The following is a 27299-nucleotide window of genomic DNA, read 5'->3' on the forward strand; positions in this document are numbered from 1 at the left end:
TGTTTTGATGTGAAAGGATTCCACGTTTTTTTTCATAAGTATGTTCTGAATTCGACCATCCCATTCTATATTTACCACAATATGAAATATAATATTACCACCAATGCTAAAACCGGAAGCTAGTTATTGAATCGATAAATTTAAAGTTGTAGTACTGTATACGGCCACGAGAGAGCAGAAGAGCTCAGACAAACAATGACCATACATTTCCAGCGAGGTCAAACTTGACTACAGTAGTGGGTGGGTGACATTGGTTAGTGGAGTTAGATTCGTACGGTGAACAAGCTCGTTGCTCAAGTCACTTACTGGTTTATCTGAAATCAGCACTCCCCTTAGAAATGAATGTAAAAGCCGTTCCGGCCCCCGAAAAGACGCCAACCACACCAACCAATATTCTATATAATAATAATAATAATAATAATAAATCGGGGGTAAAAATTTGGGGATTTGGCTGTTGGATATGATCTGAGCGAGGAACATATTGTGTTTATGAGCATCTTTTCACAAAGTAATGACAGAAGTAGGCCAAGTACAACTTTACCAGTATGAAAACCTACATACATAGAAGATTTCCGGCAGAATAATACAGATCGAGTAAAGTGATGAGTTCTATATTTCGCAACTAGTAATGAAACACGATGATAAATGGTATCCAGTTTTTATGGGAGTGATCAGTTCAAGTGCCTTCAAGGAGTTTGAGTTTAATCGTCAGGTGTAGTGCAGTTTAAATGACAGATTCTGATCAATGATAATGTCCAAATCCTCATATGATAATCAATTTCATTTCAGTCCCTTGATTGAGAAAATGCATCTTATATCAGTGTGCATAAAACAACTATATATATATATATATATATATATATATATATATATATATATATATATATATATATATATATATATATATATAAGGATCTTGTATATAATTCAGAATTGTCAATGAACCTAACATGTTTGGTTTTGGAATGTAGGCTATAGGAAAAAATGGGAATAACTCCACACAGGAAGGCTGGAGCCTGGAACCCCCAAACTTAGAACTGTGGAGTAGATATGGTAACTACTGGTCCAAGTTTGCCTACCCTTGTAATGCAAAATTGTTTATTTTACAAAAATATATATTATTTTATTAAAAAATGTTATTTATTAATTTATTTATGCTGATTTCCTTTTTTCTTTTAATTACAAAGCATTTGGGCTCACCTTTATTTAATATATTAAGAAAAAGGCCCACTTATAAAGTCACCCACTTGTCTGGATTCATAACTGCATGTCTGATGATGTACTGTATCTAACAAACCAATCAGTGTCAACATTTGGAAGTTATAATTATAAAATTATTTATTGGAGCCAAACAATGCAACAAAATACAAATAAATGGAAGAGATCGAATGGGGCTCCCCCTTCAAGACGGCGGCTAGGCCTGCACTTCCTCAGCCAGTTGAGGTGTACAGTATGTCTATTTAACAAGATAAATTCAAACGACTCAATTTATTTTAAACAAACGTGTCATTTTCTTTTTTGTTTTCTTGTTTCATTCATTTTCTAAATTGGAGCTCATCCCATTTGACTTTGGGCTAGAAGCTCTGTATTAAATAGAAAATGCATATCAGAAGCAAGCCAAACAGCGCCACCTGGTGGGACATCTCCCCCCTCTCCTGTTAATGCAGAGTCTCCACTGTATGGGATTTCTCCTCGCATTGATCCAGGGAGGTGCAACCTTGTAACGCCTGTGCCTGGTTATTGAACATTTAAAATCTTTTACTTTGGAAGACCCGCTTTGAGGGTTGCTAAAACCAAAATCATCTTCACGTTGACCGTTTTTTGCCTGTGTCCAAGCTGTCCAGCGAATTATAACTTCCATCGCCTGGCGTTGCTGCGGTCTCGTCCGTTGTTGAGACTGCAGGCATTTGCCGACACTCCCTAACAATTTGCCCAGAGTCATCAATTATGCAGGGCAGCCGCGCGCACGCCGAGCCAAGATAGCAGCAGCGGCTCGAAGCATCAGCAGCAGCAGCAATATGGCGACAGCCGCAGTTGCTCCACGCTCTTTTCTACCGCCGCATTCCTCCGGACGCCGTGCGGATTCTTGTTAAGGCGCGGGAAAGTAAGTAAGTGAAGGCGTTTTGGGGCTTTGTGTCACGGTTTGCTCGCCGCGCGGGTCGCAGTCCTACTTTGGCCACTGACTGCATCCCAATGCGGCAGAGCGCTCCCCCTCTCAGCATCCTTCCTGGCTCCCACGGAGGGATGGCGCTGGATCACACGAAACTATTTTTTGCGCTATAATGATAAGAACACCGCGAAGACGAACGCGCGTTTGCCGGTGATCCTTTTTTTCTTCTTCTTCTTCTTCTGGGGGTAAAGCGAGAGTCAGCATGTTGTTTGGGGTGTTGGCCTTGCATTAGACTGGTCCACACAACATACGCAGATACAAAGTGTGATCAAACTTCTCTCACTGGCCGCAGTGACTCTCTTGTTTCCATTTCAGATGATGCCATTCCGTCATTATTTGGTTGTTGTTATGATTTTTCGATGCACCTCATCTCTCCATTTTCTTTGCACCATCGTCCCCCCCCAAATATGCGTCTTTACTTTGGGAGTCCTCACGGACACAGTGGCACCCCCTTTTGTTCATTTCCATTGGGGTGTGGTAAATAGCCCCGAGGAAGATTATTTATAAATGTACGTTCTCTGCGGCGTGGAATGGGTTCTGCTGATTTGGGCTGCTTCGAGTCGTCAGGATGTAATCGGTGTCCTATATGAGTTAGTGTGGTCCCATAGCAGCAATCTATGGTACCACACTGCAGTAGGTCATTTTAGACTTTAGCCGTACAACACTTGCTGCTACCGAATGTCTCTTGCATGATTAGGGATGCAGATTAAAGGTGAGAAAATGCATTATCCCGCTCAGGGGGAGAGAAAATGGCCTAATGCTTCATGTCATATGTTTCTATCATTTGCAGATGCTCAGAACTCGGCTTCTGGTCAGCGTATGAATGAAATCGCATACATATGAGTGTGTATGTATGGTAGGTTATTTGAGGCCTGTATTATTTGGCAACATCAGGGATGCTGGCCTGTTAGACTTAAGTAAAATACAGCAGTGCAATGCTTGACAAAGTGCAGTGTGGGGAGGAAAATAATTGATTGAAATGAACTAAGCACTGTTTTGGTTCCTCGGGTTATTATCTAATTATTTACCGATGATGAAATGTTGCAGAAGCTATTGTAACTTGGTGTACTTTTTGCGTTCATTCGGTGGAACCTCCAAGGTCAAACACAATCCGTTCCAGGACAATTGGCGACCTGCAATTTGATCTCATTTCAACGCTCACTTTTTTCTTTTTTCAAGTGAGCGATGACTCATAAGTGTTAAGTAAAATGTTTACATTCCTAAACGTTAAAGAAAAAATAATAATACACTGATCACTCTTAATATCTGGATGTGAAAAAAACAAAACAGGGATGTACATGTTATTTGTCTGGAACTAATGGTTGATTAATATCAAGTCAAAATATTTCTTTAAAATATGTTCTATGTGCCTTTATTAGTGTAATTATGTTAATCTGATGAATATTGCCATTGTAGAATATGAATGAATATAAATAAATGAATAAATACAATTAAAAAATCGACCTATTTTCCTCCATCTCGGGGTGCAGCCATTTTGCCTCGTAGTGCCATTGTAATGTCATTTTCAGTGACAAAATGGCCGTCCCTAAGATTATAAAAACAATTGTATTTTTCTGCTTATTTCTTATTCCTCAAACACAATATTAATCAGAAGACCGTGTTTAGATCAGTGGGGCCGCATAAAGCATACTATTGTTTTTCAAAGTTCTTCATAAATAAAGTTGAGTTGAGTAAGGAAAGTTTTCAACTTGACTTCCTGTTTAAAGAAAGTGAGGCCAAATGCAGTGCACTACCTGGTTGCAACAGCAGAGGCGCTATTGAGTCAGTCTCAATTTTGCTGTTGAAAGACGGCCAACATTGAAACTTTAATTATACACGTTTGTGATCACACTTCTCTAGACAGCATTATACTAACTGCGCTGCCAATTGAAGCAGGAGTTCAGAACAATAATAGAATCTGAACAGTCGCAAGTTATGCACGGTTTGCCAAAGTCTTTGACGACAAAGGTAAAAAAAATATTATTTTGGGGGGAAATTGTTGCTCGAATTTGACAAAAAAATAAATAAATTGAGCTACCACTCTATATAAGCATTCAGAATGTGTATAATGTACAAAAAATCTCAAGTACACAAACAATGTTCTCAATATTTTCAGATGAGAAGTGTGAATAAATTTTTCTCATGCAAATTCAACTTAAAAAGTTTTGAAAAAAAATCTCCCTTCACGGAAAGCTAAATGAACTTAAGTTCAAGTCCACAACTTGAGATGAATTTTCCCTTCACTGCTCGCATTTTGGTGGCAGCAGCAATAAGAAATGACTGCAGGAGATGGCAGATCAGCGTTTTGTATTCCGGGCTGTGCGTGTCTCTCTGATCAAAGTGAGTGTGACGCTTCTTCCTCTTTTGGACCAAATCGGACCAACTCCAATCAGATGTTAGGTAATTAGACAAACGGAGGGAGAGGAATGAAGCGGCTTTATGTCAAATGATGGAATGCAGACAGCGGTGTGTGCGTATTTCCCTGCACAAAGGACACAGCGGCTCACTGAACATCGACAAGCTTTTGGGAGACAAACGAGACTCAGCGATTTTTTTTTTCTTTGTCGTCTCCGACCTACATGACTCCGTAATACATTTTGTGTGAGACTGCTTTTTATTGATGATTCATTGTGGAGTTGTCTGTCTGGCCAGGTTGTAATCAAAAAGGCCGGGGTCAAATTGCACTGTGACTAATGAGCGTATTGACATTAAAAAGCATTAGCCTACTACCCCTTCCGCTCTTATACAGTGTTGTTACAGTTACACAGTGTGCATGCTTGTGGAATCACCTTGAAAGTAGATCAATGGGTGGAAGGATACGTGGAGGTTGTGCCGAGGTTGGGTTACTTAAAGCACAGTTCCTTCCTCTTCTGGTTGCTGGTGCTGGTTTTCGTTAATAGTACGATGGTAATTGTCGGCTCAATCTGACCGTGGACTTCCTGGTTGCTGATGGAATTTCACGTATGTACCGAACAAATGGCTTGTAATGGAGATCATCTCTTACACATATGTGTGCTATGTGTGTTTACTAATTGCTTCAATGACCAGTTCATATTTAGCATACGTAAATATGTGATCTCACTAGTCTAAACATGACATTCTGATTCATGTTCCATTTTTGGAATATGAGTTATGAAGCAAAACCCGTCAACAACCAATCAGAGCTTAGCTGTTTTCTGAAGCTGCGCTGTGATTGGTTGTTACCTGAGACCGGAGCAACATTGATGTCATCTTGAGTCGACAACAAGTGACAAAATGGCCGCCCCCTGAGATGGATAAACAGCTGGATTTTGCTGCTTAACTCATATTTAAACTAGTGGGGATGCATAGGACATATTGTCAAAAAAAAAAATGTCGGTTGACGTCCCCTTTAAGCCTTTATGAAAATATTACTTCTGTGTATACTTTTTTTGTATGTGTTTTTTTTTTAAGGTGTAAAATCTAACTGAACATTGAACAGCTTTATATCTTGTTTAACCATTTTCTTAGGGAAGGATTTAACCTGACTGGCAAAAAATGTGCGGTAAAATGATCAATGATGATTGATCGATTTATGCAGCTAAAACTCAAAATATTGAATATTAAGCATTCTGCACAAATATTTTCCAAATAGAGCTCTTTAATTTGTAATTTGGATTAATTAAAGATGTTAGATGTCTACTAAAGTTTCTAGAGTTTCTATGCCGATCTCATTTTTATGTGTTTAAAACGTGTTTACTAGTCAATAATTCTTCTTCATTGGACAAACTGCTATTCGCGGGGCATGAGAACCAGGTCAGCCCACAAATCAGAAAATCTGCATATATTACAAAATTCTTCCAAAAATATTTATAAACAGTCAATATACGTTTTTTTCATGCAAAACAGGTGAAAGTATCATAAAACACAACAATGACTCAATGAATATTAGATTTCAATAGCCAACAGTATGAGTGTCAATCAGTATGTTTTGTGTTGTTGCGTGGAGAAAAATTGCATCACATGCTATGATTGAAGTGTTCAAGTCATCCGGCATAATGACATGAACCTTTACACGTTTGCAGTTTTCAGTACTGTTTATTGGAGGAGAACAGGTGCTCACGAAGGGAGGCACTTGAACATACCCATCCTCCCATTTTCTACTGTCTATCCTATTCAGGGTCATGAGTGAATTGGAGCCTATTTTAGTTGACTTTGGGTGAGAGAGGTGAGGTAAAGTACGTCCCAGAATGGTCGCCAGTCTTTCACAGGGCATGTAGACAAATAAACCAGTCACACTTATTTGCAAATTAGAGTATTTAACTTTGCCAAACATAGATGTTTTTGGAATGCGGGAGTAAGTCAGAGTACCCGGAAAAAACACCCCAAACATTTAACTCCATTGTAATAAAGCCTGGGCTGAAATTGAAATGATGGAAGTGTTAACATGCAAAATCTAATGTCTTATTTATGTAAATTCTTCTCCTGTTAATAAATGCCTCTGTCTTTCAGATCTGGATGTCTGCTTTGGAAAACAAATAAAGAAGAAATAGCTGCAGGATGAAAACATGGCCGCACCCATTATTGCAACCCCAGGACCTCACAGCTTCAAGAAGTTTACCCCGGAGTCGCTCATTAACATCGAAAAGCGCATCAATGAAGAGAAGAACAAGAAGCCAGCCAAGTCCAGGTCGGACAGCAGTCACCGCGACACGTCAGACGAAAATGAGCCCAAGCCCAACAGGGACTTGGAGGCTGGCAAGAGCCTGCCGCTCATCTACGGCGATATTCCAAAGGGCATGGTGACCACACCGCTAGAGGATTTGGACCCCTTCTATGTCAACCAGAAAGTTAGTCACGCACTCACTTACAACACCAACGTTCACCCATGTGGCCTTTGCTGTGTATTTTTTTCCCCCCTAAAGCAGAATTTGTTTCTGATATTTGGCATAAAATCAATAGAAACGGTTTTGGAAAAAGGGGGCACTTTGGAAAAACTGTCAATCTATCTGTCATGTCACGTCCAAAACAAGTCAGTCAAGATGAGCAGGCGGCAGATTAAACTGCTCTACATGGCGCTACATCATGTGAATCTGTTTTAATTGTGACAAAGCTGGAATTATGTGTGACTTGTGTGTACAGCCAGCCCATCTTAAATATAATATCCTCATTTCATTAGCAGCAAATTAGCATGCTACAACTATAGCTAGCCTATTAGCATACATGGCTGCTAGCTAAGAGCAGTGCTCTGTCACCTCTACGTTACATGCGCAACTTAGTTGCCTTAAAATAAGTTTCACTTTAATGATATCTGGTAAGGATTTTATATTAAACAATCTTTGGAATAATACATTGAAGTCTGACATTCTGGAGAGAATCATTTGCGCTCTTTTCATTTTTCACAAGTGTGCAAATGTAGCTATAATTGAAAATCACTTTATGATAGTTTGAATTACTTTGTTTTCAGTCTGATATCCTCAATGAAAAGTGACTTTGAAATGGGAGTTATTGTTTAACCTTAATAGCAATGATATTAGAAATCTAAAATATGGCCTTTAAGACGTTCAAAAAATATCTCATTATCCATTATCCAAACTTCTATGACGTCAATTTGTCACTTAACAGCTAATACACAAAAGTGAGGCAGGGTCATGCTGTTCCTCTGCTGCCTGTTTCTGTGAAATTTAAAGGAGCAATTTTTGTAAAAGGTGAGGAATTCACTGCTTCATCTTTGCTTGTAATGTTAGTGAGGGAGAAAAAGATGGAACAAGATGGCAGAAGAAGATAGGAAGTGGAAAGGTCATGTCAGACAAACTTATCAACAAATGTTTTTATTAACGTTTGTTGGTAAGATTTTAATATTGTTAGGCTACGCCATATTAGAATTTTTTTGGACTGGAGCATATTTTTAGCTCACACATTGGTATTTTTTAAATTAATATTGTAATAATTAGTAAAAAAATGACTTGAGGAACGTGTGATTAGCCATGATCTCGCAAAGCCATGTCAATTTCCATGAGATGTTGTCAATACATGTGGCAATTAACACCCCATTCAATTCATGATGAGATTCAGTATAATATAAATGTGTGGCTATAGTACAGTATACAAAAATATAAATTCACTTAAGGGGATACTTATTTAGCTATTTTCAGCAGTAAAACGTTAATATTTTATCCATAATAAATCAGATGACTTGATTGTTTTTCTATATATGTTTTGCCACTTACTGTCAACTGAAAATGACATCACGTGTTTTTAAAGGTATTGTACAGTACATGAAAAGGAATGAAGTTAGCAAATTAATTCTATTTTTTCGGACTTGCAACTTCCCCTAAAGATGCAGCACACAAATTCTTCTTGAGTTCCGTTGGTGTGGTTTCAAACGAAATTTTGACATTATTATTGACATTTCTCTATTTTTGCAGCTGCTGCTGACTTTTTCCACACATATGTGGGCGGCATTAACTTGGACAGCAGCTCAGTCTTGTTTGCTTGAGCACTGTTGGGTCACACGTTGAAAACCTGCTGCAGATGAATAATTGGACTGTAACTGCTTACTAAGACTTCCAAAATCGTACCCCATCCTCCTCTGCCTGAAATAACTCGTTTACTTTCGTTTACTAACAAATGCAAAATTGTATACCAGCCCTGGGTAATTATTAGTATATATTATATGTACATAAACAACAGTAAATTACCTAATATGTAACATTTTGTAATAGTTTTATGCAAATATTCAAATAAATTAATTTGTAATAGGATTCTATTTTCACTTTGGTCTACTGCCATAGTGGGAATGCACTTTGATTTTGGTAAATTTTGAAATTTAAAGATTCACTTCACTTACACTTTTTTTTCTCTGTTGCTTTGGTACATTTCTCAGATGATAATTGATTTCCTCAAAACTACTTGTTCACTTTCCACATTGTGTCACACACATAAAAAAGTAGTTTCTCATTTCTTTTAAACACGTACATTTTATTTGACATCTAATCAAATGATTATGTCAGAGATAGGGACTCACAACTTGGACTCGGACTCGTATGACTTGTCGCTATTTTTGAGACTTCCATTTTCCCGTAAAGACTCGAGACTTGACTCTGTCTCTTCTTTTGGGACTCATGAACATTACTAATATCTATGGTGTGGCTTGCTCTCATTTTCTCTTCTGTGTGTGCGTGTGTGGCTCAGGTGCCGGCTGTAAGTTGACCCCCCCGAACACTCTCCCCCTACCGAAAGGCAGCTCTGCCGTTCGTTATCACCGAAAATGTTCATTCACTTTTCGATTCAGTTAAATATCAATTGTGGTGTAGTTAAATTTTTGGGATTTAACCAAAATATGACTTGAGACTTAGATTTGCATGAAACTTGGCATGTAACAGGTGTAACTTTGAATCTAGAATATTGAATTTGTCGCCAAAACATAAGTGGCAGTTGACATCACAACATCCTTCTAGATTACACCGTTATATTGACAACATAATGACTAAGCAATTTGTCTTATCAGTACACAATGACACAAAGCCATTTTGATGAAACTGGCACAAATATTTACTTTGAGAGATGGACGAAGGTTTTTGAGAACAATAATGGCTTTTGCAGGGGAACCATGATGTTTTGCTATGTGTTGTCAATTCTGATCTGTTTTCGTTACCTTGCAATATAAAGGGCTACAGCTTATTATTATTCACTGACAAATTAAGAAAATGGTGAAACGTATTAATCATGGAATGGAAACAATTCTCCAAGCCGCACCAGATTTATACCAAAATATATTAGGATAGACAGACAGACATAGCTGGCTAGCTAGCAGGATAGCTAGCTAGCTAGGTAGGTAAATATGTAGATAGACAGAGAGGTAGAGAAATGGAAAACAATACCGGCCCGGCAGGAATATATATGACTATTTAACTTTTTGTTGTAACACAATAATGTAAGGATTTTGTTCTCCTTTATTATTATTATTCACTGAGAAATGTTTAAAAGTATCAATAATGGAATGGAAACAATTCTCCAAGCCACACCACATTTATACCAAAATATATTAGGATAGACAGACAGACATAGCTGGCTAGCTAGCTAGGTAGGTAAATATGTAGATAGACAGAGAGGTAGAGAAATGGAAAACAATACTGGCCCGGCAGGAATATATATGACTATTTAACTTTTTGTTGTAACACAATAATGTAAGGATTTTGTTCTCCTTTATTATTATTCACTGAGAAATGGTTAAATGTATCAATAATGGAATGGAAACAATTCTCCAAGCCACACCACATTTATACCAAAATATATTAGGATAGACAGACAGACATAGCTGGCTAGCTAGCAGGATAGCTAGCTAGCTAGGTAGGTAAATATGTAGATAGACAGAGAGGTAGAGAAATGGAAAACAATACCGGCCCGGCAGGAATATATATGACTATTTAACTTTTTGTTGTAACACAATAATGTAAGGATTTTGTTCTCCTTTATTATTATTATTCACTGAGAAATGGTTAAAAGTATCAATAATGGAATGGAAACAATTCTCCAAGCCACACCACATTTATACCAAAATATATTAGGATAGACAGACAGACATAGCTGGCTAGCTAGCTAGGTAGGTAAATATGTAGATAGACAGAGAGGTAGAGAAATGGAAAACAATACTGGCCCGGCAGGAATATATATGACTATTTAACTTTTTGTTGTAACACAATAATGTAAGGATTTTGTTCTCCTTTATTATTATTCACTGAGAAATGGTTAAATGTATCAATAATGGAATGGAAACAATTCTCCAAGCCACACCACATTTATACCAAAATATATTAGGATAGACAGACAGACATAGCTGGCTAGCTAGCAGGATAGCTAGCTAGTTAGGTAGGTAAATATGTAGATAGACAGAGAGGTAGAGAAATGGAAAACAATACCGGCCCGGCAGGAATATATATGACTTTTTAACTTTTTGGTGTAACACAATAATGTAAGGATTTTGTTCTCCTTTATTATTATTCACTGAGAAATGGTTAAAAGTATCAATAATGGAATGGAAACAATTCTCCAAGCCACACCACATTTATACCAAAATATATTAAGATAGACAGAAAGACAGCCATAGCTCACTAGCTAGCTGCATAGCTAGGTAGGTAGGTAAAGGTATAGATAGATAGATAGATAGATAGATAGATAGATAGATAGATAGATAGATAGATAGATAGATAGATAGATAGATAGATAGATAGATAGATAGATAGATAGATAGATAGATAGATAGATAGATAGATAGATAGATAGACAGACGGAGAAATGGAAAACAATATCGGCACATATATGTATGACTGTCTTGTTTTTTGTTGTAACACAAAAACGTAAGGATTATTTTCTCCAAACATGAAATTACTTTAAATGTTAAAACCGTAACTTTTTACACTTCTGTTAAAGTCCCACCTTCACACGTGGTCCGACTGCACTGTGTTTGGCCAGCGTTTTAGTCACTGTTTATACTGAGCGATATATACAGCAGTGTGTAAAATGTCATTTCCCCTTCAGGCATTGAAATACAATGAATTAAATGAAAATGAAAAAGTGCCTTGTGCCACACGCATGTTAGCACCCCCTCCCCCGTGTTTTCACACCATCCCCTACACTTGACCGACAGTCGTCCTATCACATAGCATCACTATATGTTAGCGCGTGTGTGCTGAGCATGTGCGTGCGTGTGTGTCACGGTCTGATGCAGGAAACCTGATCACAGCACTCGCGCATCACAAAGAGAGGAAGATGGGGGCATTGGTGAGGAGGAGAAATGCAGCGTTGCAGTTCTCCTTTTCCCCTGTGATGCCTTGTAGACTGCCTGGGCTTTTCAAATGCCTCATGTGATTAGACCAAGCTGCTCGAGTCATCCAGCGAAAGGCTCGGAAGCCATGTATGCTTTCACTCATGTGCACATAGTCGGCCTAAAGAGTTAAAATGACCATTTTGACTCACTACTTGCGTTGCTTCCTGTAAACGACTCAGCTCTTGAAAGCCTCGTTTTTGTCACAGTACGTTTTCTTTTTTGCACGTTATTTTCAATGCATAACAAGCAAAAGTCTTTGTCTCTTACTATCTCATTTCCACCACCTCTTCCCCTATGTTCTTTTTTTTTCAGGGTGTAGTAAATTAGAGCAGGGGCCAGGCTTTAGTGCTCTGTCTGAGTCCTCAGTCTCTGATGACACAGCATCCTGCTGCACTGAGTGAGGGAGGGATGGGGTGATGGTGTGTGTGTGTGTGTGTGTGTGTGACTGTGACTGCGTGCTAGGTGGTTGCCATAAAGGAGGAGGGTGGGGTTTTGCATCAAATTGTTCAGGTAAAGATTTCGAATGATGCATTTTGGGATCATTTGCAGGCAAGGCGTATATTCAGTCTCAGCGTCAGAAGCATCCATCTCTGCGTTTAAAGCATTCTTGGCCCATGTTGAATTTTTGCTGCTTACGATATTGATTTAGGAACCACTGTCAGCTAGCTACTCATGACAGCACGGGCTGCGGTCCAGCTCATGTCGACGCGTTCCAATACATAATGTTATAATTCTGTAAAGAGGCCTCGTGTGTAAGTTATTTGCCTCGTGTTTTTCTTTTGTGAAGGTCAAATGATGCTGCTAGTCACGACGAGCTGAACACACACGTTTCAAAATTGTCATCATTTCAAAAAATGGTCTAAGTGATAGATGACTGCTAATAAGTCAACTGATTAGAAAAGACTCAAGCCATCCAGTTTGCGGCAAGAACGGCTGATAAAGATTGCCCTTCTCGAATGTCTTTGTTGAGGGGACATTCCTTAAATGAGATAAGTACAGAATTCATCACTTATAGACACTTAGCCTGCCGCTAAATATTAGTCACAAAGTCACAGCGTACAATATGGAAAGAGAGAGACAAAACAACCTTGACATATTTTTTTGTATATTGTGTTTAAACTGCATTATGTAGCTTCGGCTAATTAGTCATTTAAAAATCTACAGTTTGACAATTCCGAACATCCGGGCATTCCCACAATGCAACGTTTCATTTCCATGGCATATTGTAGGCCTATTGCTTTCACCATGGAAAAATGCTGCATTCGGGGAAAATGGGAAATCGGATGGTGTCAGTTCCGACCTCAAAGCGTTCGAGGCAAATGTAAGACAAGACATATGTTTGCGATGACGTTAACCAGAACAACAAACAATTCATCAGAATCAGCCATCTTTGTTATTTATATTTGCCTGGAACGCTTTGAGGGCGAACCTGGGACACTCCGAGTGGGAAAAATCCGACTTCAAACCTTTCTCAAATGCAGCATTAGACCACCATTTTGACTTGTGACGTAAGCTCGGAATTGTCAATAGCTAGTATTAAAAAATTATCATTTACTGGGTAAATTTGGTTGGTTTGTGAAGACCCAGTAAAGTGTATTCAGAGATTGCAAATACTGAAAAGTATGTAGTACTCAATTGTGGAGATATAGCATTATATTAAGGTTTTGTTTTTTTGTTTTTTTCACGGTTTCATTATTTTGGGGCATGGTTACATTAATGTATAATTTTAAAAGCCTCATTTTATCTACTCATTTTTTTTAATCATTCAAATTTTGCAGCGTTAGTTATTGTTATTTATTGTATAATGCCTGTATTCAACCGCGCACGCCATCATGTTGGTCTTCTCTAAACAGCAACTAGTTGAGTTAATAAACCCTTGACCAAAGTATAAGAAAACACATCTGTCGCGCGCTAAAGCACAAAAGCAACAGCTGTTGTTTGTTAGTTAGCAGGCTTGCAGTTTGAAAATTCACAGAATCATGGTTCGGTCCCATTCTTACGCATAATTAGCCACACTGTTACCTGCACTGATTAATTCATTCCCACTTATTTGGTCGTAGTAATTAATTGAATGGGTTTTGAAAATGGTGAACAAAAGCTGTTCACTTACTCCCTAATATAGGGATTGTGATGCTGTGGACTACTTGGGTGCGCCGTTAACTCATTCACTGCCATTGACGGCAATAGACGTCAAAAATTAATTTGAACTATTCATATTAGTTTAAAACTTTTTTCCACTTTTGTTAACAAGAGTATGAAAACCTAGGAAAAAAAATTATAGTACATTTAGAACAGATATAAAATGTGTGATTAATCGTGAGTTAACTATTGAAGTCATGTGATTAATTACAATTGAAAATTTTAATCGCCCTAATTTTTAATAATCTTTTCTTTTCTTTAAAAAAAAAAAGATTATTAAAAAAAATTCTAGGTTTTCATACTCTTGTTAACAAAAGTGGAAAAAAGTTAAACTAATAGAAATAGTTTAAATGAATTTCTGACGTTTGTAGGCGTCAATGACAGTGAATGAGTTAATGACGTCATTGCCGTTACATAATGACAACATTCGGGATCAACGTAAAATAATCAAATTTCTGTAATAGATACACTTATATAACATTATACTTTAAGATAAGAGTACTTTGCAAAATTAATACAAGCAATGCACTTTATTATTTTTAAGATATTTTCGCATCACAACTCCAACAAACAATCCCCTGGAAATGCAAACTTATTTAGATGGATTGTGGGGTACACTGAGAGCACGTTATAGGGGGGAAATGTTTTTATTACACAAATAATTGCACATTTTACAATGTCCTAAAATGGTTTGGTGATACCAAAGATGCTGACCTTCAGTTCATACATGACATGACTCTTAATTCCATTCGCCGTCACTGTTAGGTATCTTGCTCAATGCTCATTTTAAAATAGCTCATTATTCACATCTCCTTCCATGCACACACTGTATTTGCTTTGTCAGCAAAACTCTTCCTCTGACCTCTGGGACACACCACACACACATGAATTTAGATCATGTGCTTTCATCCTGTGTTGATTGTGTAGAGTATTATTAATATTTTGTGCCTGGACTGAAGAATACTTTGTTAAAGGTGAGCGCAGAGGGGCTGGGAGGTTGGGCATTTGGCTTCAGGTTGAAGCTCTGGATTGACTAATTTTGCTGTATAGATATTTGTTTGTCATGTGTGTTAGCAATGCAGCTCGAAAAGTACTAAACTGATGCTGGTGTGGCATTTAGTCTTTATTTCACAGTTTAAAATTATTCCCATTTAACTTAACAGGATGTCTCAGAGATTTTTCAGACGATGTATTTAGCCAAACCGTGTAACTTGTTCTAGCTTAATGCTAACACACAATGCAATATACAGTAAATGGGCGAACGTAACTAGCATACAACAATACTCAATGATCTTCTTCTTTGTTTTAATCTTTTTATTATACTGCCCCCTGATGGCACAGGTGTACACACCAGAAGGAGTTACACAGTCCAGTAAATAAAGCATACAATCAAAATGTAGAAAAGACACAATTGTCAGTTTGATTCTTTACATTCTATTCAATTATGTTATCAGTGTATGTTGTTTTAAAGTAAAATGCCAAATGCTTTTGAAAGCTATTTTAGTTGTTTTTTTTATTTGTTGTTGTTTTTTGGGGGGTGTTTGGAATAGATTAATGGCATTTCAGTTTCAAATACAAGTTTTGTATGCCAGATATTGACACTAAAAAGATGCTTTAAGCTGTATAACGCAACTCCCAGTTGAAGTTTAACTAAGCATAAAACAAAGATAATTACACATTGTACATTTTAAAACATCCAAACAACTCCCTAAAGAAAGGCCCTGCTAGCTTGATGTTAATGCTAATGCTAGTTAGCATCTATATTGCGGTTCTTTAATGCCTATAAGCAATGGCTTGAACATAATTATATCAGCAACAAAATGTAGATGGACAATACAACTTACTCAGTCATAAACGCTTGTTATTCTGAATTAAAATGCATATTAAAAAAAATTCTAGCTTGGCTGGAACTGATTATTGCCATTTCCATTCATTCATCTCAAGGCCCTGCTGCATTTGTTTTTTCTAAATAATTGTACGATAAGTTCATATGCTTTATCCTGTCACATCATACCCCCCCAAAAAAAAAAAAAAAAAACACACACACACAGTCACATGCACACTCACACTCCAGTGCCCAGCTCCACTTGGCCCCACTGCCGTTTATGGGTGGGGAGTGGTTGCTGAGAGCATGGAGTCAGCAGATCTGCCACTGATCAATGACAGCATTTGCAGTTCTCTTCCAGTAAAAGCTTTAAACCTGGGCTGAGAAGCCTCATTTGGCAAGCACGGAGTGGAGCTTCACATGCATCTGTTTGTTGCCTCTGTCATGGTGAAAGCACTGCAGGACTGATGCAAGTGGCACCTCTGTGCTGTGTTTGTGCCGCGTCCTTTGTAAAGGGGAGGGCCATTACATCACGCGCTGTTTTCTCACAGCAGTCAGGGGCAAAGACAAGGTAGAATATAATGTGTAAAGGAGAGGGACATTCATGAAAAATCTCCATCAAAATGGAGCTACACGGGGACTTGTCGTGTGTATTGTGAGAAGCAGCTCTGTGTTTGGAGGGGGAACACAATGCAGCAGAGGCCCGTGACTCAGACATAATCTCATAAATAAATTAATCAATTAAAATGTTGGTCTTAAATATTGTACTGTATGCCATGTTTGTGCAAACTACCATCTCTCTTTTTTCTCTCTTCCTTTTTCCGCAGACATTCATAGTGCTAAACAAGGGGAAAACAATCTTCCGCTTTAGTGCCACGCCCTCCCTGTACATCATCAGCCCTTTTAATATTTTCAGGCGAATAGCAATTAAGATTTTGATACATTCATATCCTTTCTGCATGGATGTGTGAACAAATAACAGTGGAAATGTATGCACACACACACACACGCAAACACTAACTCGTGTATTGATCCTTAACGTCCTCTCACGTTATTCAGCATGATCATCATGGCCACCATTTTGACCAACTGTATATTCATGACATTTAGCGACCCCCCAGAGTGGTCCAAACAAGTGGAGTAAGTACCACGCTTCTCATTTTTACATTTAAAAAAATATACTAATCTTGTCTCTTTACTGTAACTATTGCTTTTTTTCTTTCTTTCTTTCTTTCTTTCCAGGTATACCTTCACTGGTATCTATACGTTTGAGTCACTCACAAAAATTGTGGCCAGAGGTTTCGCGATCGATGGATTCACTTTTCTCCGAGATCCATGGAACTGGCTGGATTTCATGGTCATTTCAATGGCGTAAGTATTATGTTGTTGTAAAGGAGATGTTGACACTTTTTGGGCTTTTACAATAGTAACATTTGAGTACAGTACTTGGAATGATGACAAAATAGCTAACAGCACCAAAACAACAAAATAGCTCATAGCCTTAAAATACAATATACTAATAATGTTATCATTTCTTTGCTTTCTAATGTTTTAGCCTCCTTATTTAGCTTTATGTCAAGACTGCAACTGCCTAGCTTCTATATGAATGAATCTTATCATCTCTAAGCAATGTTTTATTGAGTTAGCATTTTACATAGGTTAGCCCTTACATAATCGCTAACCTAGCCAAAGATTTTTGCTCATGTGTTACAGTTAACATTCAAAAATATTTGACGCATGAGGTGCATCTATGATGCAACTTTTCTATCTATCTATCTATCTATCTATCTATCTATCTATCTATCTATCTATCTATCTATCTATCTATCTATCTAGCTAGCTATTTGGCTAGGTAGCTAGCTTGGTATCTATTTTATCTATCTATTTATCTATCGATCTATCTATCTATCTATCTATCTAGCTAGCTATTTGGCTAGGTAGCTAGCTTGATATCTATCTATCTATCTATCTATCTATCTATCTATCTATCTATCTATCTATCTATCTATATCTTGCACCCAAACTGCACTTGCTATTCTTGTTCACGTTAGCGAACGAATCCCATCAACCCAAATTGGTTACTTATTGTACTTTACACCCCCCAAAAAACGCTTCATAGTCCAACAGATGAAAAATACCATTAGATTAAAATATTAAATTGTAAATGGAGTGCACGTACATGGCGCTTTATCTTCATCATACGTTTACAAAGCCATGTTCACTGGCCCGTACTCTGCGTATCAACCCGCAGAAAAGTTTTACTTTTTTAGTTTAAAATAGCATCAATGATATTGGTAATGACTTCAAAGCAAAGAAATCAACAGTATTTTACAGGTCTAACTGTTTATTTCTTCTGTAACTTTGAGCTAGTTTACCTCATTCTAAGTTATGGCTTAGTGGGGGACCACACAAAATTCTTTTTAGCATTTATGTCCGTGCGACCAATTGGATCATGCTTATTAAAATGTGATGTGAGAACATTCCCTGTGGTTCCAGACTGCTGAGTGCCTGTGTCTGATCCACCTTGCAGGTATATAACAGAGTTTGTAAACCTAGGCAATGTGTCAGCTCTGCGTACGTTCAGGGTTCTGAGGGCTTTGAAAACAATATCGGTTATCCCAGGTAAGAGAGACCAGGTGTCTGTGTGGGCGGGAGGGCGAGTCGCCGGGTTGATGTTAGCTGTGGTTTTGTTTGGGTGCCTATCCTCTCCTCTTCCTCATTCGTCTTCCTCCCACGAGTTGGACCGGGCTTCTCTATTCTTTTCTTTCTTTCTTTCTTTCTCTCTCTCTCTCTTTCTTTCTTTCTTTCTTTCTTTCTTTCCACACTGTGGTGTCCCCTCCTGGTCCTCGATGGTGGTGATGCTGTCGTGCTCCTGCACGTTCATGCGTGCGTGTCGTTCTTGTGCGTTGTGTGTCGTGTGTCATGTAGTTCTGCTCTTTGTGTCGTCCTACCTTGTTACAGATATATAACAGAGTTTGTGGACCTTGGGAATGTGTCGGCCCTCAGAACGTTCAGGGTTCTCCGAGCATTGAAAACTATTTCTGTCATTCCAGGTGAGACTCCCATTTAAACACTAAGGCTGAGCTTAGCTATTAGCCATCCTCATTTTCTCATTCCTTTATTTACAAGAAGCGAATGGAACAACTTTTTTGATTTCTTTTTTTCTATGAATCAAAAATGGTAGTAATACATTTTTGATAGGCTTAGCAGTCTACTGGCAGTTTTAATACCGATGTGTGATTTGAAATGTAAAACAAAGCTCCAGTAACATGGGGCCCAATTTTTTTTTAGCCAGTTTTCCAAACTGTACCCACTTTTTTTTGATGACAGTAAAATGTTGCGCCCTGGAAATAACACCCTTTCCTCGGCTCCTTCCTAGAAGTTGAACTCTATTTATTTCTTTATTTTTGTTCATCTTCTTTCCAAAGACTGCTGACATTCCTTCAGACTGCCAAGCCTAATCTGACTGCAGATCAGTGCTGCATGATGCTTGGAGACACATGCTTTTTACAGGTTTGCCTTCAAGAGGAATTAATTAGCTATTTCCAAGACACCAAATGTTGCCTTTTTGCAGACTCTTTTTAAAATGTCATGACAGATGAGATGAATTCAGCATGAGGCACACACACACACATATACAGTCCATATATAAAGTCTACAGACCCTTGTTCTTATGCTTTTATATATATATATATATATATATATATATATATATATATATATATATATAAACTAAGATCAGAAAAAATCACTTACAAGGTTTTTCCACCATTAATGTGACCTGTACATTATTCAAAAAATCTTTTTGAGAGTTGATTTAAAATGAGATCATGTAGTTGCACTAGTGCGCACACCCTCATATGACTTGCGGATGTAACATTTCAACTCATGTGAAATGGGCGTTAGCACACACCTGCCATCTCAAATAAAGTTCAGATGTTCTAGCAGGATTTCAGTGACATTGTATTTGTTGCTTGTGTTCCTTTGTCCATGAGCAGTCTTATGTTTACGCTATACCTTTTAGAATTTCAGCCAGAAAGCCTACTAGAACATCTCAACTTTATGTGGGGCTAATCAGAGGCACTTTAAACAGTGAAAGGTGTGTGCTGACCCCCGTTTAATATGAGTTGGAATGTGATGAGTTAATTATGAGCATCCCTAGGTATAAGACGGTATGCACATGTGCAACCATTTTTTACTTCTCGAAAACATAATTGACAACATTAATGGTGGGAAATGTTTTGAAATATCACCAAAACATGGCATTTGAACAAGCGTGTGTAGACTTTTTATATCCACTGTATATCACCAGTGCATACAGCTAAATCAGTCTTCAGCCTCTGCATGAGTGGGAAGAGTTAGTGGAAGCCACAGTGGTATAATTCCAGTTTACAGACAGATGACACACAGTGAGCATCTTCAGCCTTGGCGTTTAAATGACCTGCATGGCACCTTTCATTGCTCCTCCTCGCCTTTCCTCTCTTTCTCGTCTTCACTTCCTGCTTTGTGCCCCTGCTGTGATTTGTTCAATGGAGTTTTTTTTTTTTGTGTGTAAACTTGCAACTATTAAGGGATGTTTCCTAACTTGATTGGCTGATTTATCTGATGATTTTTTTTTAAAGAAACATTAATATGAGCAAAAAGTCATTTTATTTTCTAGATAATGTACATCATAATTCTATATTCATATTACTCATGTAAAAAATAACCATGCAAAAGGCACATACATAGCAAAAGATGTTTTCCCTTCACGGAAACATCCCATGTAGCTGCAGTTATTTGGTGTTTAAAGTTTTAATCTAAATGTAACTGAATGCTGTAGATTGAATGTCCATATGCAGTAAGTATAGAAAGTGAACACACTGTTAAAGTATTGAGTTTATCTGATGAAAAATAGAACATGTGCAAGAAGTTGTTTGCATAGTGTGCAATTGTGCACACTTCAAAAGTAATATGGGCAAAGGACAATTTCCTGAAACAAACTGAAGTCACACCTGCATTCAAATATTAAGCCCTCGAGCCCACACACCCACAGGCTACACTTTTATTGTTCTGTTTACATTATTAATGGTTAGAAATCAGAGATTTGCACTTTAGATGCTAAATATGTTTCAAAGCCACACAGGATTCTGAGCTTTCATCAATAAACTCTCTGTTGTTGCTCTGCTGCATCCTTATGGAGCAGCATGTTATTTAGTGACTAAAAAAACTTGATACATACTTAATGTTCTTTTTACGTCATTAAAATCTGGGGACTTTTACATTTGACTCCTGTCATGGATGTTGGGTTTCGTGGTAGTGGTTTGAAGGCAAGTGTGGAGCCAAATGCAGAGCAGCAGCAAAGGCAAGGCAGGGAAGCAGCAGTAATAAAAGTATTTGTCTTCCAAAATACAAATAAAACATATTTTCGCTGTCATGTGAAAAACACTTATGTCCATTTTTGTCATTTTTTACATTTTTACGTTTATGGAATGAAACTGAATACAGGCATTCCAAAATCAAAAAATGGACAAGTGTTTTTCACAGGACAGGCGATGATATATAAGAATCCTGCAGGAACAGGAACAGTGACTCGGTAAAACACAGGAACAGAAACAGCTACTTGGCGAAGCTCCTGAAGATGAACAAGAGCGTCAATTTGACACGGTGCGGCGCAGGAACAGCAGCAGAAACCTTGACTTGATGAGGCATCGAACAGGAAAAGGAAGATGAATAATGGCTTGCCAGCGCCAGTACAGGAACCTTAACTTAACAACACTGGAGCAGGGACAGCAGCGTATGCAGGAACTACAGAAAACGGGTGGTATGAGAGGTGAAGAAGTTGGCACGGAATGAATCGACTATTGAGAACAGGTTCGGAAGGACGTGACTTGGTCGGGGGTGTGGAACAAGAACAGGACAAGACGGGACATGACAACAAGACAGGACTGTTATTTTGGTACTGCCGTTGGTTAGAGGGAAAGACTTAACAAAACTCAACAAAAACTGAGTGGAACAAGAATAAACTATAAAGAAAGAACCAGAGAATTCAAAATTTGAGTCCGATTTGGCATCAGAAAGAAAGTTAAAAAAAATCAGGGCAATCTTTAAAAATCATAATTAGTGTGAGCGTTTTATTTTATTTCTGTCTATCTGCGTGTATGTATGTGTGAATGTTCTCGTTTTTATGAATGTGTACTTGTGCACACGTGTGTATGTGTGTGCTTTCTGTGTGTTGTCAGGCCTCAAGACCATTGTGGGCGCCCTGATCCAGTCTGTGAAGAAGCTGTCCGACGTGATGATCCTGACCGTCTTCTGCCTCAGCGTCTTTGCTCTGATCGGACTGCAGCTCTTCATGGGGAACCTGCGGCAAAAATGTGTCTTTTGGCCTATCAATACCACCAACCTGTATCTGTCCAATGGCTCTAAGGGCTTTGATTGGGACGAATACATTATGAATGATAGTAAGTCGCAATGATCTTGTTACTTCATGACATACCTGTAATAAGATGACAATATGGCCTTATTATTGTCCTATTTGAGCTCACAACATGGACGTACTTGACTTGTAATTAATGACGACATTTTCTGTGTTTTCCACAGCTAACTTCTACTTTTACCCAGGTCAGGGTGATGCGCTATTATGTGGAAATAGTTCAGACTCGGGGTAAGTTGGTATTTAACTCGCTTGATGGATTTCTAAATATGCCATGACTACTAAAAACCTATTTAGAATGCAAAGTGGATGTGAAAAAGAAAGTGGTCTTGACCTATCAATGATGACGTTTGTATTGATATGGGCAGAATGTTACATGTTGTCATTTGAAGGTCATGCGTTTGTTTTGTCACATCTTTCAGACGATGTCCTGAGGGGTTTACGTGTATGAAAGCTGGAAGGAACCCCAACTATGGTTACACCAGCTTTGACAGCTTTGGATGGGCCTTCCTCACCCTCTTTCGTCTAATGACACAAGACTTCTGGGAAAATCTCTACATGCTGGTAATGTTGATGGTGTAAATGTGAGTGTGAAGGGTTCTCTGTCTCAATACGTACCCTGTGATTGGCTAACGACCGAACCAGGGTGCCCACAGTCTTGTCAAGGTGGCCACAGAACAAACTAGCAGTCATCATGTGTTTTAATAAAGTTCTTATGTAGTGGGTAAGAGGAAACTCATACAACGGGGTATTAGGGCCATGTATATAAGTTTAAATATTTTTTTAGAGGGGGGTAATATTCCGAGAAAAAATTCACAAATTTACGAGACAAAACTCGGATATTTGCGATATTACAAAGTGGCAAATTTGCGAGAGAAAAAACTCACAAATTTATGAGAAATAAATTTGCAGATTTGCAAAAAAAAAAACTCAGAAATTTGCAAGAAATACATACAGCATACATTTGTGATAATATTTTTCGGTTGGGTTTTCAAATAAGGAGATAGTACAGTAATTTCTGGACTATAAGGCGCACCTGACTATAAGCTGCGCTAGCTAAATTTTTGTGAATACTCAAGTTTGTTACGCATATAAGTCGTACCCGACTGTAAGCCGCACAAGTGTTTTAATGTTACCGCACCGGGTTCCAGCTACTTTCTTTTCCTTAATCAGAGCAAATTGTCTCGCTCTCGTTCTGTCTCCTACTGTGTTTGGGCTCACTTGGTTTGTTTTGCTCTGCCTGACGCTCTGCCGCAGGGTCGAATGCAAGTGAAAAAAGTAGCGGCTTATAGTCCAGAAATTACTGTAATTGCTTTAGCAGAGATTAACCATATCATATTAAGCACTTTGAAGCATTGGGTACAAGTCGCTAAATTGATGTGTTGAATCTGCTGTCATTCACTTGCATTTACCTAAAGTCTGCTAGATTTTGCTTGGTTAGCGTCAGTCAGTTGTGGGGGGTCAGGAAGTCGCTGTAGCTTGCCGTATTTAACGACTAAAGTTTAGAAATCTGTCTCCATCCTACCTTTTCATTTTATAAAGATTTTTCCATTAACCACCAAAGAATTTACCTTATATAACTCCTGGTGGACAAAAGCCTCGTCCAGACTACCTATGCTACGTCTCGCAATTATTTCTTGGAAATTTATGAGCTTTTTTCTCTCACAAATTTTCCACTTTATAATGTCACAAATCTGCAAGTTTATTTATCGTAAATTTGTGAGTTTTTTCTCGCAAATTTGCCACTTTGTAAATATACATAGTTTTTTCTCGGAATATTATCCCCGCCTCTAAAAAAATATATATATTTGTGGCTCTAATACCCCATCGGAAACTCATGGGCAGATGTTTTTGCCATGCTCTAAAAACAGTGAATGCTGTAGCTCCATAGTTCAGTATGACGTAGTTCTCCGGCTTTTCAAAATCTTCTCATTGCTACGTCTGTGTTTTGTGTCAGACTCTGCGCGCGGCAGGCAAGACCTACATGATCTTCTTTGTGCTGGTCATCTTTGTGGGCTCCTTCTATCTTGTCAATCTCATCTTGGCTGTGGTGGCCATGGCCTACGAGGAGCAGAACCAGGCCACCATCGAAGAGGCTGAGCAAAAGGAGGCTGAATTCAAAGCCATGCTGGAGCAGCTCAAGAGACAGCAGGAAGAAACACAGGTTGGTTCTGGTGTGTTGGTACACATCTGTGGAGATTCATAGTTTATGCGCATCATGGGCTTTTATTCCATTTAGGCTGCGGCCATGGTGACATCTGCTGGCACTGTATCGGAGGTCGCGTTGGAGGATGAGGGTGGCGGTCATTTGTCTCGCAGCTCCTCAGAGGTCTCTAAGCTGAGCTCCAAGAGTGCTAAGGAGCGTCGCAATCGCAAGAAAAAATGGCGGCAGAAAGAGCAGGAGAAAGAGAAGGGTGACAGTGAGAAGGTCGTCAAGTCTGAGTCTGACGACGGCAGCAAGAGAAGTACTCTTCGTTTCCCGGGAAGCCGGCTGGGCAGGAAGACATCAATCATGAACCAGGTAAAGCACCAATGAGAATAAGTTCATGTAGATCGCACTTTTAATACGATGCTATACAAGAGTCGTACCATAAATTCTAATAATATAATAATACTCACATTTGATTGAAACTACAGTATTCATTCAAAAATATGTTTGACTGTGGTTGTAGTTTTCAGTGGTGTACAAGTGCACCATACTGACTATTTTTTCCCCCAGATATCGCTAGCTAGCACTTTTAGCTAGCAACCAACTGAGAAAGTTGGTCGCATCAGTGCAACTAGTGGCACCTGGAACAATTTATAACAAATTTAACCGCTAGTCAATCTGCTAACTGGTGGTTGTGTTATTACTTTAGCTAATGATCAATGCTAGGTTAACAGTTCAACAGCGCTAAACAAGTCATGGCATTCACCCTCATTCAACCTTTTTTTACTGCCGTTCCTGCATTATATCATTCGAAATATGCCGCCTGAAAAGCTCAGCTTGACTTGGATCTGACCGGCAACCGCAGCATTAGGCTAGTAGGACTACATTTCTCATGATTCTTAGACACAGAAGGAGGTAGTAGTTCGAGTTTCGGTATGACGAAAACACCGCTGTTAGCGATGAGCTGTAGCTAGATTAGTTTAGATTAGAATTAGATTATGAATTGCCATGGCAACTGTGTGATTGACAAACACGTGGCCCAAACAATTGCTGACTGGACTCGAAAAAAAAATAAAAAAGGGACACCAGGACGGAACCTGCGTAAAAGTAGGACATTGCACAGGCATTTGCTTCTTTGATTCTACTTCTTTTGTAGTCACCTGGAACTCAACCTTTTCTTTCCCCCCCGAGCATTACCATTTAAGGACTCCCGTCTGTCTGTCTGTCTGTCCCTCTCCAGTCACTACTGAGCATCCCGGGCTCGCCCTTCATGTCGCGCCATAACAGCCGCAGCAGCATCTTCAGCTTCAAAGGCCGTTCCAAGGACATGGGCTCGGAAAACGAGTTTGCCGACGACGAGCACAGTACAGTGGAGGAAAGCGAGGACCGCCGGGGTTCCCTGTTCATCCCTTTCCGCCGGAACAGCTACAGTGGCTACAGCCAAGGCTCGTCACGCATCCACCAGCTGGCGCCTCATTCAGGAGGGAAGAGGAACAGCACGGTGGACTGCAATGGCGTGGTGTCTCTCATCGGCCCGGGGCCTGGCAGACGGCTTCTGCCTGAGGTGAAAATAGATAAGGCAGCCACTGATGACAGTGTAAGGACGTCCATGGGACACCAATACAGTTTAGGCATGATGGTGGCGGCCTTTGTCGTCCGCAGCTTCTTCTTCACAACCTCCTTTCCCCTTGGCGATTGCTCCTCTCGCTCCTAAATTCTGTGGTTTCCTTTACTCCACTTGCAACCTGTGAATCTTTCAACAGTATATCTATATCTCTCTACCTATCTTATCATTTAATCTCATTGGGTTACTTAAACTGATCGAATGCTCTTTTCAGGGTGTTCTCTTATGGAGAAAATATAAACTAGCTAACTCTCCAGATGATTGATTGTCAATGTTGACATTCGTATTTGTCCGTTCCTTATCATCCGAGATGGTAAAACAACATTATCATAGAGCCCGGTTCGTGGTGTTATGGCAGCTTTTGCTAGTGTAGGGGTTCACATAGCGCAAATGGCTTATAAAATAACAGCCAGAGTCAGCTGAACAAGCTTTAGATGGCTGAGTTGTAAATACTGTCATAAAGTCCTAAAGTTGAATCATAAGTTGTACAGGTTGTATATTGGGCTACTATACTTGCATTAGAATCAATATTCAGTATGGTCCCTAGCAGTTTCCTAAACAACAACATTTATATTGAGTAAAGGGCATGATAATTGAATAATTGGTCATGAACAATTCTATTGTGCGCAATTGATTGTTGTTTGATGTGCTGAGGTAGCAAAAAATGGCGTGTTTCTTGGCTGTATCAGCAAAGGTTCTGTTGATTCATTTTCGACTACTTTGTATCTAAGAAGAAAAACATAAGCTCAGCTATTGTTGTTTTTACTCATAATTGTTCAGGGAAATCTTGTCAAATGCTAATCTTACTCATGGCCATTGTAAATACAGGGAGAATCGTACATAAGCTAACCTTCAGCCTCAGTTTTAGCGTCGTCCTGTTTTGGGGTCCTGCTAGTACAATCTATCCCTCTTCTTTCCCTTCCTGCTCTCCTCTTGTTCCTTAGGCAGTCCCATTACATTTTCCTCAGTTATCCACTGCTGCTGAACCACTGGATGGTGCAATATTAATTACGATTCTTCCCCTCTATGGGAATATCCCTGCTCATTCTAGCTAGCATGATAAGAGCTCGGTTGTATTGTCAACCAACCTATTTTTTTAACCTCTCTCCAGATGTAGCATGGTACAGCAGCAAATAATGTCTTGAATTTCTCTCTTGACATGACCTGCATGCCCCGTTGCATGTAGACTG

General features: G+C 38.9%; 1 protein-coding gene across 8 annotated transcripts in view; it reads left to right on the top strand.

Moving 5' to 3' along the window:
• Window positions 1-27299, top strand: part of scn8ab (sodium channel, voltage gated, type VIII, alpha subunit b) — a 49406-nt gene that overhangs the window by 1667 nt on the left and 20440 nt on the right. For 2 of the 8 annotated variants that reach the window (XM_077573377.1, XM_077573381.1), the window contains exons 1-12: window positions 1673-2104; window positions 6641-6978; window positions 16749-16866; window positions 16971-17061; window positions 17164-17292; window positions 18452-18543; window positions 22143-22364; window positions 22504-22567; window positions 22759-22900; window positions 24294-24500; window positions 24576-24857; window positions 25726-26082. In XM_077573377.1, coding sequence (XP_077429503.1) covers window positions 6697-6978; window positions 16749-16866; window positions 16971-17061; window positions 17164-17292; window positions 18452-18543; window positions 22143-22364; window positions 22504-22567; window positions 22759-22900; window positions 24294-24500; window positions 24576-24857; window positions 25726-26082 — 1986 coding nt within the window. In that variant the 5' untranslated portion in view covers window positions 1673-2104; window positions 6641-6696. Of the gene's footprint in view, window positions 1-1672; window positions 2109-6640; window positions 6979-16748; window positions 16867-16970; window positions 17062-17163; window positions 17293-18451; window positions 18544-18882; window positions 18975-22142; window positions 22365-22503; window positions 22568-22758; window positions 22901-24293; window positions 24501-24575; window positions 24858-25725; window positions 26083-27299 lie in introns of those variants that run through there. The other 6 variants (XM_077573374.1, XM_077573380.1, XM_077573375.1 and 3 more) reach the window with 5 other exon arrangements.

Source organism: Vanacampus margaritifer, chromosome 8, assembly GCF_051991255.1.
Source record: "Vanacampus margaritifer isolate UIUO_Vmar chromosome 8, RoL_Vmar_1.0, whole genome shotgun sequence".
In the NCBI taxonomy this organism is placed as follows: domain Eukaryota; kingdom Metazoa; phylum Chordata; class Actinopteri; order Syngnathiformes; family Syngnathidae; genus Vanacampus; species Vanacampus margaritifer.